The sequence below is a fragment of the Mustela nigripes genome, chromosome 12 (assembly GCF_022355385.1).
Source record: "Mustela nigripes isolate SB6536 chromosome 12, MUSNIG.SB6536, whole genome shotgun sequence".
In the NCBI taxonomy this organism is placed as follows: domain Eukaryota; kingdom Metazoa; phylum Chordata; class Mammalia; order Carnivora; family Mustelidae; genus Mustela; species Mustela nigripes.
This window is the reverse complement of record NC_081568.1, coordinates 107,419,277-107,435,114: the sequence shown is the minus strand read 5'-3', so window position 1 is coordinate 107,435,114 and position 15,838 is coordinate 107,419,277. Positions and strand designations below refer to the sequence as shown.

At 36.5% G+C, this 15,838-nt stretch overlaps 1 protein-coding gene across 5 annotated transcripts in view; it reads right to left on the bottom strand.

Annotated features, from left to right (window-relative positions):
* The window catches only part of VCAN (versican), a 110,849-nt gene that overhangs the window by 2,050 nt on the left and 92,961 nt on the right, over nucleotides 1–15,838 (bottom strand). For all 5 annotated transcript variants that reach the window (XM_059418196.1, XM_059418192.1, XM_059418195.1 and 2 more), the window contains 2 exons: nucleotides 7,575–7,719; nucleotides 70–252 (listed from right to left, as the gene is read on the bottom strand). In XM_059418196.1, the coding sequence (XP_059274179.1) occupies nucleotides 70–252; nucleotides 7,575–7,719 (328 nt within the window). The remainder of the gene's footprint in view (nucleotides 1–69; nucleotides 253–7,574; nucleotides 7,720–15,838) is intronic.

Here is a 15,838-nt window from a genome sequence, read left to right as displayed (position 1 = left end):
AGTCGTAAAATGAGGGTGTCTAGTGGTTGTTATAGCACGGTTGTCCATTCTTTCTAAAGGACCACTTACGGTTCATGCAGGTAATTTTAGGCATAGCCCATCTTCCATTTCCTAGGCAACGGATAGTTGGAAGGTGGCGTTGAATGAAACCATCTTTGCAGTGATATCTAATCAGGGAGTTGATTTCATAACGAGGTTTCATCTTTCCAAAGGTCTTGGCGTTTTCTACAACAGGGGGCTGGCCACAAGCAACTAAAGAAAAGTAAATTGGGTTATTGCCAAATAATCTAAATATTTCTATGAGTATGAATCTTTATTTTTTTCCTCTTTCCCTTTTTCTGCTACCCAGCTAAGTATCCTCCTCAAAGGCAATCATTTAGAATTAAAAAACTGAAAATTTTCAAGAGAAGTACTAAATACTGAGGCTCTGGGCCAAGTTTAAATCTCAGATTATATCACCTTCAGTTGTGCTTTATTAAAGAACCTTTGGGCTAAATGATTATATATGCTTCTATTCATCTGGAAGGGTTACTTTTCTGAAAAATTCCAAATTAAAAATCACCTGTCTCATGCCAACATGTGGCTTTTTGGTATGGTCTCCATCAGCATCCTAAATTTTGTATTTACTACCCATTTTGGAACAATAATGGATTTGTGAAAATTAACTATCACAGTCACATCCCTGAAAAAACTTATAATCTATAGTAACACGTAGTTTTATCATATGGATAAATATGGACAAAACATGGATTTCTAAACAGAAAGAAAAAATTCTTGGTTCCCTTTATGCTTATTTTCTCTGTCTCTTTTCTGCCTGGAAATAGGGGGAAAGTCAGGACACAGCATCCATGTCTCAGTTTTATAACTCACTTATAAATGTCAACTCTTCGGAAGGGTAAAATAAAGGTAAAACTTAGACTATATAACCATCATTCTAAATTTACAATGAAAAGTTCTGAATATCAACACATGTATCAAAGCAGAAATACCAAAAAAGAAACAGCAGTAAAAGAAACCTTGCAATTTTGAAATTCAAAAAGCTGGGAAAATGGATTCAACTGAATTTGTTTTAAACTTACAGTTTTATTCAATATTAGTGCATTTGTTTTAAATGATATACTTCAATAATTAACTTTTATTAAGTTACTGTGTTTTGCTATATGTCTCTAATAAAAAATATATAACTTAACTTCAATATAATTTCCCTAAATAGCACTTCCTTTCCAGTTTACTTTGAGAATTCTGATATCACAAAGCCCATGTCATACGCTCTCATGAAATAATGCAAGCCTTCTAAGGGAAAATGATTACCAGAAACCTTCATACCAAGATGTTTGGATGTCAGCATCCTAATATCAAAAAGTTTACAAACATTAAATTTATTTACGTAGTCAGAAAGCTGTTTACAACTATATTCTTTTGCAATGACAAATGTGGTTTCACGTAAATATTTTGTTCCTCTGATTTACTTCTCCCTGGCAGATCAGCTTAGAACATATTGCCCTCATGACAAAGTTATCTTTAAGGAAACACAATCCAAGCGTATCTTTTTATTCATGTAAGATACTGTCACTAGGATAGAATCTAAAAATAGATTATGATGTCATACTATCTATAACTAAGAAATTAAAAATATTTGTGTATGTGAATATTTGATCTTCACAAATTCCTACAGGATAAACTGCAATGTCTATAAAAAGATGTTATTTTCAATGAGTAAACTACACTATGTATATGGATCAATGATAACTCCAATCTGGAATATCTATAGCCTCTAACTGGTCAAGATACTAGCAAGCATCAGATAGAATGAAACCAAAGAGATCAAAAGGTTAAAAACTACCAATTAGATAACTCATTTATACTTGATTTGGTGCTATGCCAACAAATTAAAAGTTGTATTTATCAATGGATAGATTTCTTCCAAAACTATATACGAAGACTTATGATGAAGCTAAAATAATTCAGTGAGTGCGGTATTGGGAAGGACAGGCAAATAGACCAGAAATAGATCCACATATATATGCTCAATACTTGACAGAAGCAACATGGCAGAAAAGTGAGGGAAAGGTAGTTTTTTCACCTGGACAACTGGGTATTATTATGGATAAAAATGTACTTGGTTTCCTACCTCAAAGTATATATGGGAAATGAATTCTAGAAGATTTAAATATAAGAATAAAGAAGGCAAAAACTATAAAATATTTATAAAACAACATAGAAGATCTTTCTGACTTTAGGGTAGGTAAAAATTTCTTAAGACACAAAAAGATTTGAACCATAAAGGAAATTGCAACAAAATGGAGAATCTGTTCATCAATAAATACCACAGGGTAAAAGTAAAAACAATGTACAAATTGTGATAAGATATATACAACATATATAATTGTCAAAGGATTATAAACTAGGATATAAAAAGGATGATATGTGATATGTGATAAATCATATAAAAGAGAAGCAATCAATTTTTAAAAATAAGGAATGCACATGAACAGAAACTTCACAAAAGGGTATAAATGAAAGACATGTAAGTATATTAAATGATATTCAGGGAAAAGCATCCAAGAAAATGCAAAATAAATCACAAGAGATAACATTTTATACCCACTAGATTGGCAAAAATCTCCAAGTCCAATAATATCAAATGTTAGAGAAGATGTGGAGTAACAGGACCTCTCACAAATGCTGGTGGGACTGCAAATTGGTACAACTACTTTGGAAAACAATCTGGCATTTTCTAGTAAATTTGATGGTACATATGTCCCATGACTCAGCAATGCCACTCCTGGAAAAATACCTTATGAAAGCTCACAAAGGGCTCCTGGGATCAAGTTCAAGAATGTGGATAGAAACAGTGTTCAGGGGCACCTGGGTGGCTCAGTGGGTTAAAGCCTCTGCCTTCGGCTCAGGTCATGATCCCAGGGTCCTGGGATCAAGCCCCACGTCAGGCTCTCTGCTCAGTGGGGAGCCGCTTCCCCCCCCCCCCCCCCTGCCTGCCCCCCCGCCCCCTTTGGATCCCCTTCTTTCAAAAAAAAAAAATCTAAAAAAAAAAAAAAAAAAAAAGAAAGTGTTTATAGTAGCAAAAACACTCAAAATAACCCAGTGTCTACTGACAGGAGAAGTGGTAAATGAAGCATTATATATTAGTTATACATAAAATACTGTAAGCAGAAAAATGAAGAAATACAGCTAAATATATCAATATGGGTAAATCTCACAAATGATGCTGAAAAAAGAAGCAAGTCACAAAATACATATAGGATGATTCTACTTGAAATTCAAAAGTGTGCAAAACAAAACAATTTGTTATTTACAAATGCAAGTATGTGTGATAATACTAAAGAGAAAAGTGAGGGAATTAAGTCATTATCTATGGTTGCAATTGGAATGGGATTGTAAGGGACCTGCAGGGTGCTCCAAAGATGTGTGGACAGGATGCACAGTGTTCTTAAAAAATACACTTGGGGCACCTGGGTGGCTCAGTGGGTTAAAGCCTCTGCCTACGGCTCAGGTCATGATCTCAGGGTCCTGGGATCGAGCCCTGCATCAGGCTCTCCGCTCAGCAGGGAGCCTGCTTCCTCCTCTCTCTCTCTCTCTCTGCCTGCCTCTCTGCCTACTTGTGATCTGTCAAATAAATAAGTAAAATCTTTAAAATAAATAAATAAATAAAATAAAAAATACACACACGCACACGCACGCACGCACACACACGCACGCACATGCACTTTGAGGGTGATGTTGCCAAGAACAACTAGTATCTATTCAAGAACAAGACACCACTGAGAGATTCCTAGTACCGGGAGGTGAGGATGAAACCCCTGCAACACAGAGACCAAGACAGACTACATTAGCAGATAACAGAGGGGTTAAACCACTCTGCTCTTCCCCCAGGACTGCGCAGCACCATGTACAGAGGTCTTCCCTGAGCTGCTGGTTCCCACAGTTGCAAAAAAGAACCCGGGAAAGATAATCAGCCTGCCCCAGCACTATGGGATGCTTTGTGGGAGCCCTACTCTGCTCTTGCACTGCAGGGCTTACAGAGGGATTTTGGGGGTCCAGCCACTGGGAATCCGACTGTGACTGTGAAGGGGGAGGGGCTTGAAATAACCAGCACTTATTAAACTTTAGCAGACTAAATTCATACCTGTACAGCCTCAGGAGTAGCCCCCAGGCAGCAGTTTTGGTTACCTGCTGAGGCCAGGCAGAGGCACACTCTGATCATGGACCTTGGCTGGATACAGATCTGTCTCATTCAGATCCTCAAATGAGTTTTGCCAGGCTAGAGGCTGGCTTGCCCGCATCCAGGCAAGGTGCTGAGTCACAGCCTCATCTGGTATGGAGAGTGTCTTCCAACTCCTCTGATCAGGAGGGCTGATGACAACTCCAAACAACCGAGTTTAAAAAAATGGACAAAGGGCCTGAAGAGACATTTCTTCAAAGATCTATGAAAGGCCAAGAGGTCTGTGAAAAGATGCTCAACAGACTAGTCATGAGGGAAATGCAAATTAAAACCATAATGACATCACCTCACGCCTATTTGAATGGCTATCATCAATAAGACAAGAGATAACATACTGGACAGGATACGGAGAAAAGGGAACCCTTGTGAGATTGTAAATTGGTACAGGTACTAGGAAAGCAGGGAGGAGGTTTGTGGGATCCTCAAAAACGTAAAATTGAATTGCCATATATCCAGCAATTCTGCTTCTGGGAATGTACACAAAAATTACAAAAACACGAACACTAAAAGATATCTGCATCCACCATGTCTACTGCAGCATTATTTACACTAGTCAAGATGTGGAAACAACCTAAGTGTCCAGCAGTGGATGATGGGATAAAGAAGCTGTGGTAGATGTACATACATGTACAGTAGAATATTATTCAGCCATAAAGACTGAGGAAATCATTCTATTTAGGATAACATGAATGGGCCTTGAGGGCATTACACTAAGGGAAGTATGTCAGACGGAGAAAGACAAATACTATATGATCTCCCTTACATGTGGAAGCTAAAGCAAATCTAAAATCCACTTCTAAATATGTGGTTACCAGAGTTGGGGGTAGGAGGTGGGGGAATTGAAGGAAAGTGTCAAAAGGTACAAACTCCCAGTTGTAAGATAAATAAATGGTAAGGATTTAATGTAACGCGAGGACTAACACTGCTGTACGGTACATAGGAAAGCGGATGAGAGTAAAGCCTGAGTTCTCATCACAAGCAGAAAAATTTTTCCCCCTTTACTCTTCTTCCTTTTCTTTTTATTTTATCTACGTGAGAGGACAGATGTTAGCTGAACTGTGGTAATCATTTCATAATATATGTAAATCAAACAGTCACATGGTACGCCTTGAACTTATACAGTGATATCTTTCAATTACCTCTCAGTAAAACTAGGAAATATAATCCTCTTTACAGGTATTTAATTCAAGTAAAATTACTTGGTTCTGTATGTTTAAAGATGTCTAAGATCATCTAAAAGGAGAAATAAGTCTTTTATTAAAGTCTATAGACATTAATAAAATTCCCCAGAGTATTGATTAATAAAGAGTTAAGTCTCTATGACTAAAATGATAGTATGATGATAAAATACAAGAATCATTTTTGTTTTGTTTTGTTTTGTTTTCCCTTTAATGAGGTGGAGTCTCTATTTTACAAATCTCTTTCCCCCTCAGAAAATGCAAACCATAGTGCTGTTTTTGTGAAACATTTGTAGCTATAGGGCTGTGGTGGTCATCCTGGGGCAGTTCTTTTCCTCTCCCTCCCTCCCCAGAAATAGGTGGTAAAGTCTAGAGACACTGATGGTTATTACACAGCAAAGGAGGAGGGTCTGGAGGGGAGGAGACTGCTACTGGCATTCAGTGCACTGAGGGCAAAAATGCTGCAAAACATTCCGCAATGCACAGGACCGCCCCCACAACTAAGCATGATCTGGACCAAAAGTTGAACAGTGATGCTGTTGAGAAATCCTGCTTTAGGAAAAAATAACAGGGGAAATAGATGAATGCTCTCAGATCACAAAGAGAAAAGCGTGACTCCAGGGAACATCTAGAAATGGAAGAAGACAAACATGACATTCAGATTAAGGTGAACAGTTCATCAAAGACTTCTTAGACTAGGAACAGGGAAAACAGCAAACACTTGGTTTGCTATTTTCACGAGTCCCATGGCAAAAGTGCAGAAGTAATGCACGTGGCCAAGGAAGCCGCTCATACAGAAGGATATTCAGAGTTGGTTCTGCTTTAGGTAAGAGAAGAGCAGAGAGAGTGACAAGCTGGTAGCTGAGTTTCATCCGAGCTCTGTGTATCTCAGTGTTTTCTTTCTTCTGATAGAATTTCTTACTATTAGAGTTGAAGTCTTTCCTAAAATATCTACAGAGTGTATATTTTTAGTTGATTATTTTTTATCGAAAGACAAAAAAATCGAATGGATTTCATTTTTTGCATTTGTATTCTTACTCAATGAAAAAGTCTGGGTAAAGTTAGAGGCAAAATTTCATGTTCTAAGACCATTATCAATTGTAAGCAGGTTTAAAAAAAATGTGATGGAATTCCCATTTTTTAAATGAAGAAGTCGGGACAGTGTGCCTTAGAAATTCAAACATACTGGTCAATAATAAAGACTTTTTAAAAATCAGCATTTGTAATTTTATCTATTTAATGTCAACTGAGTAATTTTTATTACAGAACTTACATTTCAAGTGTTATTATTTTATCATACGTTGAAGGTATTCAGCCAGGGAGAGAGCAATGCTGTTTTGGGCTATTGTTTACACCCAAGGAACTCCTAAGGCAATGATGAAAAAATTCAAATGCCTGCCTAGAAAGACCAGGCACTTAACCACAGTGAGGCAAGGAGCAAAGAGCTGGAGACTGTAGTCCCCACGGAAGGAGGATGGTGGTTTTGAGCACTCGTAAATTTGCACATGGACCAAATGTGCAAATGTACCAAATGTACATTTGGTACTGGTACCAAATGTACCAGTTCTTATTTTTTTACAAAAAATCCAGATTATTTTTAATATATCCCAATTTTTTTTGTTGTTCTTTGTTTTTATTTAACAGAGAGAGAGAGAGAGATCACAAGTAGGCAGAGAGGCAGGCAGAGAGGGGGGCAAGAAGCAGGCTCCCTGCTGAGCAGAGCCATCCCAGGACCCTGAGATCATGATCTGAGCCGAAGGCAGATGGTTTAACCCACTGGGCCACCCAAGTGCCTCAATATACCCCAATTTTTAAATGTTGACAACTAATTTTTCTTAATGTTCTCATCAGAATAAGCAGGTAGATAGTCTCTTAGACAGCACTTTGTTTTTCTGAAAGATATTGCCAGGTAGGTTTTTTGTTGTTTTTTTTTTTTAAATATAAACGCTACATTGTTATCTTAGCATCTCACATCTAAAGTAAAGACATTACTGAAAATAAACTTTTCAAATGTACTGGAAGAGTGGAATATTCCAGAGGCAGCAAGAGATACCGTGCATGATATCCAGTTCGTGTCTTGAAGTGATGAAGGTTATTCTTCCTGAATTCACTTGATAACTAAAATGCAGATCAAGTTTTAATTAATTAATCATTACCTGTTCCTTTTTTGCAGGTATAGGTGAGATGATAATTGCAGGGAACATCATTCCACTGGCCGTTCTCATGCCAAATGATTACGACACAATCTTCTCCAGCAGAGAAGAAGCTGTCTGGCTGGTTGGGCCTCCAGTTCTCATATTGCTGTGAAAATGGAGGAAGAACAGAACTAACTACTTGATTGTTAAAAAGTAGCAAATGATAAAACTGACAGAGACATGACATCACAACAGAATTAGAAAGACTCAACTTTTAAACTACCTAACTGAAATTATTTTAATGGTAAAGAAAAAGACTTCTATGCTCCAAGTGGAAAACATCTGTATCTCATTCTCTCTTCAACAAATATGTAATTTCTTTTTCCTTTGACAGTAAGATAGGTCTGAGGAATTTTGTTCTGGTTATCTTAGATGTTTAAATATATAATCAATGCTTGACTTTAGAAATGTAATCATATTATTATTAGATGTAACAATATTAATGGAAGTGGAAATAGAAAAAATCCATCACTCGTCACTCCGTCATGCTTTCTCTCGGGCCTTATGCACAGATATAATTTTATGTAGTTGTGATTATAGTGTAATAGGATTTTTATTCTTCCTTTTACATCTTTATCACTATAAAATGTGTTTTCTTGCCTTATTTAATGTTATTGTTTTTATCTAACAATAATTAAAAGACTGTATTTGGAAAGATAAAGTCAGAGAAGAAAGAACTGTATGTAAGGGTAAGGCAATTGTTTCCAATTCAGGGCATGTCAAAAAACCAACCAACCAAACAACCAACCAACCAAACAAAAAAAGCACAATGGCTACTTTTATGTCTTTTAAAAATGTATAATAAATAGATTAGAGAATATCAATATTTTTTTCTTTCTTCTCAGAAAAACAAATAGCTTTTAAGACCATTACGTATGGTAAAAACCTTGATCTTTGATAAAATAATTTGTGAGAAGATCTAAAGTTTGAAAGCTTCCAGATTAAGAGACCTACTTTTCCTTCAATTTCTTTGCCTCCCTTTGCTTTAAAATCCTCCTTAATCATGCCAAAATTAAGATAGGAGATAAGAGATACCTGCTATGTAAAAAAGAATCTTTGGGAAGTAATAAAATTGGAATGAACCAAGATAAGCTTAATAAAGTTACTGTGGTGTTTTAATTTTTGTTTTGTATTTTTGTGGGTTTTTTGGTTTGTTTGTTTTTACCAAAACACAGAATGAAGGGTGTTTTTATTTTTCTGGTGAAAATCCATGAATTTTATGGACTGAAATCCAATTCTAGTAGCCTGAATGGTACCACTGAATTGGCCTTGGAAAGGTTGTTCACAGGACCAAAGCGTTTTTGACTGGCAGGTCTCCCTGCGACCAGGAACTGACATTTGCTCTAAAATGGGTTTCCAATTATTTCTCCATTTTCTTCTCTTTGCTAACTGACCTCCCTTTTCATCCCTCACCCTCCACTATGTTTGTTCTTTTTGCTATTCTTTTAAAATAGATAATAAACAAGAAAATGGGAAAAGAAAGAAATATAAGTCATATTCAGCCTATTGCTGGTCTATATAACTAAGCGGCCTTTAGCAGATAAATTGAAGAAGGATCAAAATAAAAATTCTTACACTAAATGAAATTAATAAATTAAAAAAAGGAATGCCTTGAAACTAACAAAGATCTGTATTTAATACTTTCTAATGGCCAAAGGTTCCAGAGTTCCCGAGATACTTATGGATATTGGAGCTCAATAATTTCTAGGTAACTTTCTAACTAACCTCTTACATGAAACAAGTAAAAGTCCTCAGAGTTGGAACATTTTTGAAGATCTCAATAGAATGTGCAAATTATGCAATGCTCCCTGCTTTCTTGTCCCTACCCACACTGCTCATGTCTCTTCCTTGCTTTGTCTTCATAACAACTATTAACTTCTCATGTCCCATATAATTTATGCATTGTATTGTTTTCTCCTTAGTAGAATGTAAGCTCATTGATGACATGAATTTGGGAGGTGCCTGGGTGGCTCAGTGGGTTAAAGCCTCTATCTTCAGTTCAGGTCATGATCTCCTGGGATCAAGTCCTGCACTGGGCTCTCTGTTTGCCAAGGAGCCTGCTTCCTCCTCTCTCTCTCTGCCTGTCTCTCTGCCTACTTGTGATCTCTGTCTGTCAAATAAATACATAAAAATGTTAAAAAAAAAAAAAAGACATGAATTTGGGGTTCTTCTGTTTACTACTGTATCCTTAGTGCTGGGAATTATGCCTGCACACACTGGTACTGTTTAATAAATAATTTGATATTTAGGAATAATGAACAATAGCGTGTGTTGCTTTCTTCCTTATTCATATCAACTTCTACTTGAAGATGTTGCTTGCGGCTACCAAATGCTGGGCGAGACAGGCAATACCATTCAGGAAAACAGTTGGTAATACATATCAAGAGCCTCAAAAAGTTCCAACCCTTAGACCCCCTAATTCCACTTCTAAAATTCTATCCTAAAAAGTAATCAGAGATGTGAACAATAGTTTATCCAAAATGTTATTTATACTAGCAGTAAATGGGTAAAAATCTATAGAGTGAATATGTATTCAATAAATTATGGTCAGACAAGTAATATGTTATGTAGCCATTAAATTACTTGTCTGTGAAAAATACATAAGGAGACAGAAAATATTAAAAGATGTGTTAAGTTAAAATTAAAAATCAAAATACTAAAAATATACAATGATCCAAATTTTACAGTTACTCTCAGATATAGCTGTGTGTGTATATGTGTGTGTGCACGCATATGCCCATGTGCATGTCTGTGAAAGACCAAAAGGAAATGCAGCAAAATGTGACAAAGTTTATTTCTGAGTTATATGAGACAGAGATAATATTTTATTCCATATATTCTTATACATTTTTCACTTCCCTAGAGTGAGCATAAATTATTTTTTGAATCGGTAAAAATGAACATTGTAAAATGATCTATACAGCAATCAGAAAGAACTTGTAAAATTCTTAGCTAAACTTTTTCTGATCTAACCTCAACAAATATCACTTCAAGTTACCAGTTACTTGACTGCCATGGATTTTGCAGCTGACATTTCTTCATGATCTGAACAATGATCGTCTCATTTTCACACTGAAATGAGATTCAGATTCCATGCCACTGAAGTGATTCTCAGGGCTTAAGCTGCCCAGACTCAGACCTCTGGTAAAAGATTTAATTGTTTTTGGTAGGAATTACATTTGGCTTGCAACAGTGATTTAAAACCTGTGTTCTGTGTCATTGCTTGGGCAGAACTGTGGCTTAATGGTGCAGGACCAAACTTTGGGTCTGTGGTTTTTACAAGAATGTCTGATACCCACAGGCATGTCACACTATTACCTCATATCTGATAGCTCCATTGTGCAGATTTATTTTGGCTAGGATGCTTTGGTTTTGCTCCATGTTATTGCCTAACTAACTTAGTAAAGGAAACTTCACTTTTCTGAATAACTTTCTTTGTTTCTCCCTGAATTCTTTATAGCTTTATTTTTAATGTCACTTGCAGGAGAAAGGGTATAAAAAATAAATTGTTGACTTCAGGTTTAAAAATGTATATTTTTCACTAAAGTTAAATGTTAGATAGAGATCTCTGCTCAGGACATCAATTCTGAGTTATAAGAATGTAATAGAGCCTCTCTCATATAGGCAGTGTCTTATACATACAGAAATGTAGATTCCTGGAATGAGCAGAGAAAAATACCCCACTCCCATCTTGATGTTTTTTCTTTTCATTTGGAATTCTAAGCAGACATCCTGCGTGATCTTCCCTAAATCAACTCTACTCTAGGGCTGGATGGGCAAACTAAGAATTATTCCAAAAAAGCCAGCATAGTTTGCAGAGAATTCATTTTAACACCATCAACAAAAACAAATGCTGATCAGACCTCTGAATGTCTGTGTCTCAGAGACTCATGTGCCCCAACCCAAACCCCAAACTCTCATTGCCTTGCCAAGAAAGCAGAATTAGATGAAGACTATATCTGAAAAGAGAACGCTAAATTACTTTGCATTTTCATTCTCTTCTACGGTAAAGAAAATCATGACATAAGACTCAAGTAGTTGACATAGAAGAAGCCTCCTCAAGGTAGAAAAATTTCTAAATCGTCTATAACAAACTTGTATATTATTTTGTATCAGTATGAAATTGCTTCATGTTGTCTACTGTATGACAAAGAGTTCCAGTTAAATGACTCTTCTCTGTATCTGTAGAAAACAAAAGTGCCAAAAAAGACAACTATTTCAATTAAATCGGATTTAATAACTTTTCAGTTATTGCTTTCTCTTTCTTTTTCCCCCAAATGGGTTCAAACAAGTCAACTGCCAAAAGCATAAAATGATTCAAAAAATCCTGGCCACAATCCAACAGCAAAGCATGGTTCTCTCACATGAAAATTGTCTCCACAAACCAGAGAACTCATTTTGAATCAGTCCTGATATCAAGAAGAAAAACTCAGAAGAGACCGAAGTTATTCACCAAAATCTATCAAACTTTATAGATGTTTAGCTTACGTTGTTCCAAATAATCTGCATTTTATTGTAAAAAATTTGTTTCTGTCTCACCTTAACATAAAACCAAAGAATTAACCTGCAAGTCCTCTGGAGCACACAAGAATTTCCTGTCTGCCAAAACTCTTCGCTCTCAGCAAGGGACCTCAATTTCACAGACCTACAAGGGACCTGACTCATTCTTCTCAAGCAGCATGGCTGAAGAGATATTTTCTCTTCCCAGTGCTTTGCAAGTCTCCAACTTGATTCCATAAACACACTGAGAAGGATAAAGTGTGTGTGTGTGTGTGTTTGGGGGTAGAGGTGGGGTCTCTGCTTTGGAAAGTTATTAACAACCTACTCAAGTTAGATAGGGTTGACATCCTTTCAAGGTGAATCTCTGGTTATATAGTGTCTAGGAGTCCCAACTATCATTCAGAGATACCGGACACACTTTTTATCTTTAAAATACACACCACGTGGCCATGATCAATGGCCCTAAAATCTCAGCAGATAACTGGTATCACAGGCATGAACAAAACAAATTGATGATAAAAATGTAATGAGACTAAATTGACCTTTTCCTTATGTGGAGATGGATAACTGCCTTTTTTTTCTGAGGTTAAAAAAGCATTATTTCAGAAATATACAAGATTTAGAAATAAACCAGGTCCTTTGCTTTGCTTTAGAAAAGGAGTTTCTTGGGTTCAGCTTTGAGCATGGCTCTCAGTTAAAGAAAAGAAACAAGATATCCAGTATTACTCAGTTACTGCTGGGATAGTCACAACCCAGCTGGTCCTTTACTTGATACATATATAAGCAAATCCATTTAGGAGGAAAAATGCTAACAGCTAGGTGGTGAAAAGGAAAGATGGAAGCAAGGGAGGTTCTTGAAACACAGACTGACTTAGCCTTATCCCTCCATGTAACATTCCCAAGAGTATGTTTGGAAAAAACAAGTTTTTTTAAAAAAACATCTTTCCAAGAGAGTGTCAATTCAAAAACCAAAACTTTGAAGGTACAAGGTCATTTTCAACCTCTAGTAGAGAAAGAATCCCAGAAACATTGAACTCTTATTTTTAATTTTAATTTTAAATCCCTTCTATCAGCATCTTAAAACAAAGAAGTTTTCAAAGCAACTGGTCCTATTCAAACTTCATTGATAATTAACTCTTCTCTGTATCTGACCCATTTCAAATTCTTTTCACTGAGTTTTAGGATTTCTTAACTTGGACAAATAACTATAAAGAATAATCAGCGGCACTACTATTTCTCCTAAAAAGTTAGATACTCTTTAGAATTTTTTGATTTCCTCTTTACTAAAAAGAAAGCAGAATTTTCACAGATACTAAATAAAATTGAAGTTCATCTTTTTGTGAAAAAAAAAAAAAAGGTGAGATTTACCACTATCAGTCACAAACACAGAAATACAGATACACAGAGACACACAGACCCCTACAAATACAGTACTTCTTGACACTAGAGAAGAATTATCTAGGATAATTAGAAAGGCCTCCTATTTCCACAGAACTATGTGGCAGATAGTTCCACCATAAATACAATACAGAAGATCCAACATGTTTAAATTGATAGAGGAATAAATAGCAATAGACCTCTTGAGGTGCTAAAATCAAGCTATCTACTAGAAAGACATGAGCAGTAATTGAAGAATTCTTACACACTAGTAAACAACTGAGTACGGTTCAAGTTTGAACCCGAGAAAGAAGTACAAATTATTTCATATTATGGATCTTTAGGGTCTCTTGTTATGACTGAAACTGCAAATCTTGAATCTGCAGCCACCAAGGACCCACACTCTATTTGTCTATCTATCTATATATCAACCTATCATCTATTTATTTATCATCCACCTATCCACCTATTTAGCTATACTTCTTCAGCTTAGACAGAGTCACTTTTTATTCTTTAAAATTCCCTATAATTTAGATTATCTTAAATGGCCAATTAAAGCCTCTGTGTTTTAGAACTATTATGGATTTTGCCAAGTACACTTAATAAATCATACACATTCCATTGATAAAAACCATTCTTGACATTTGTCCAGTGAAGCTGTCCTGTGGCATAATATATTATTGTACTTGTTGGGAAAACTTCCTAAGTCTTCCAGCTATAATTTAGAATCTTTTTCCATGAAGGGTCTAGTCACTGCTTTCTACTTACTCTCCCTCCCCCAAACACTGTTAATTTAATTCACTGTAAAAAGTTTCACAAGAAAACCAAAAAAGTCCTCCAGGTTCACATACCAGTGAAACTGGCCAAGGAAAACTTTCCACTGTGTTCTCATACTGTGTATGAAGTGAAGATATGGGAAAGACTGGATCCAGTATTTGCCTCAGTTGTTGGGAACTTACTAAGCAGGTGGCTCCGTGTGTTAGCCTCAGAGTGCATTTGAAAAATCATCTAATTTCACATCTAACTTTTAAGTTCACAGTATAATGCAGACCACACTAGAATTTTTACACTCAAAACTACTCAGGAACTTACTTCACGGGGAATATACTATATTCTTACTAGATCTAAGTGGAGTTCTGGGTATGTGGTTTGAAACACAAAATACGATATGGCCACTAGGTGGTGATCTCTATCCATTATTATATTATGAATTGCCAACCAAGTTACTTAAAATTTAAAATACCCTCCTCCATCAGGATTATTTCCTTCCTGTGGCAAGATTAAAGGGTTATCTGTGGTATGTCCTCTCAGTTTTGTGAGGGAAAGCATAAAGAGAATATTTTGCTAGAAGACGGACCTCAGCTAAACAGGATTTACCCATGAGATTGCTTTCTCTTTTGCTTTAGGTCATGGCAGCTATAATCTGAATTTTCTATCTGATTGGAAAGTTCATCTATAATAGTTGATTTTTCTCCATTTTTCCTTTTAAAATTACCAGATTATTTATGTTTACATCAGTGGTGAAACTGCACTGGAAGCAATGCCGAATATATATTCTCCACCCCAAATCCTTACGGCAGGGCGGATCATAGACAAATACCTATCTGTGCACGCAAATTAATGTCTGCAGTGTGATTCACATGTTTTTTTTTTTTAGGCAAAAACGTACCCAGACTAGCCACAAAAAGTGGCACCTGGACTCAGAGCTGATTTCTCTCTGCAAAGCCCTGTCTGTCATCACCTGGCACTGAGGGTGCCATGGCTGTGCTCTCACAGCTCCAAGTAACACCCAAACACAGGCGATGCCAAGGAAAAACAGATAACCGCTAAGTATAAAAGCAAACTCCACAAATAGAAAACGCTTTCCCAAGAGGACTGCTTCCCCATTTGAAACATACGCTGATAAGAAACCACCTTTTCACAAAATACAGAACTCAGAATAATTGCTCTGGGTTACCCCCAGCCTTTCAGAACAGAGGTCAAACGGTTATCTGCACGGAAGTTAGGAGGACTACTTATTACAGAAATCAAAACATTTGGTAACTTTAAAATGCCTTTGTGCCCCCTAGATGGCTGTGGTACACAATAGGCGTTTGTTTCCAGTCTGTGGAGGGTATATTTCACTTTGTTTTATTTAACTCCTGGGGGCAAATGACCTGCCTTCCAGGAGAGATACACCTCTTCTGATCCTGATACTTGCTTAAGGTTACTCTGGCCGGGGCCTGCTTTATTTATGTTTTCAGGGAGGTTACGGTTTTCCTGTTGTCTTTCACACCAAAAGGAAAAGAGCAGCTTTGTTTTTAATGGAGAAAGAGACATTTGTTTTGGTGTCATTGCCCTGGGCTGGC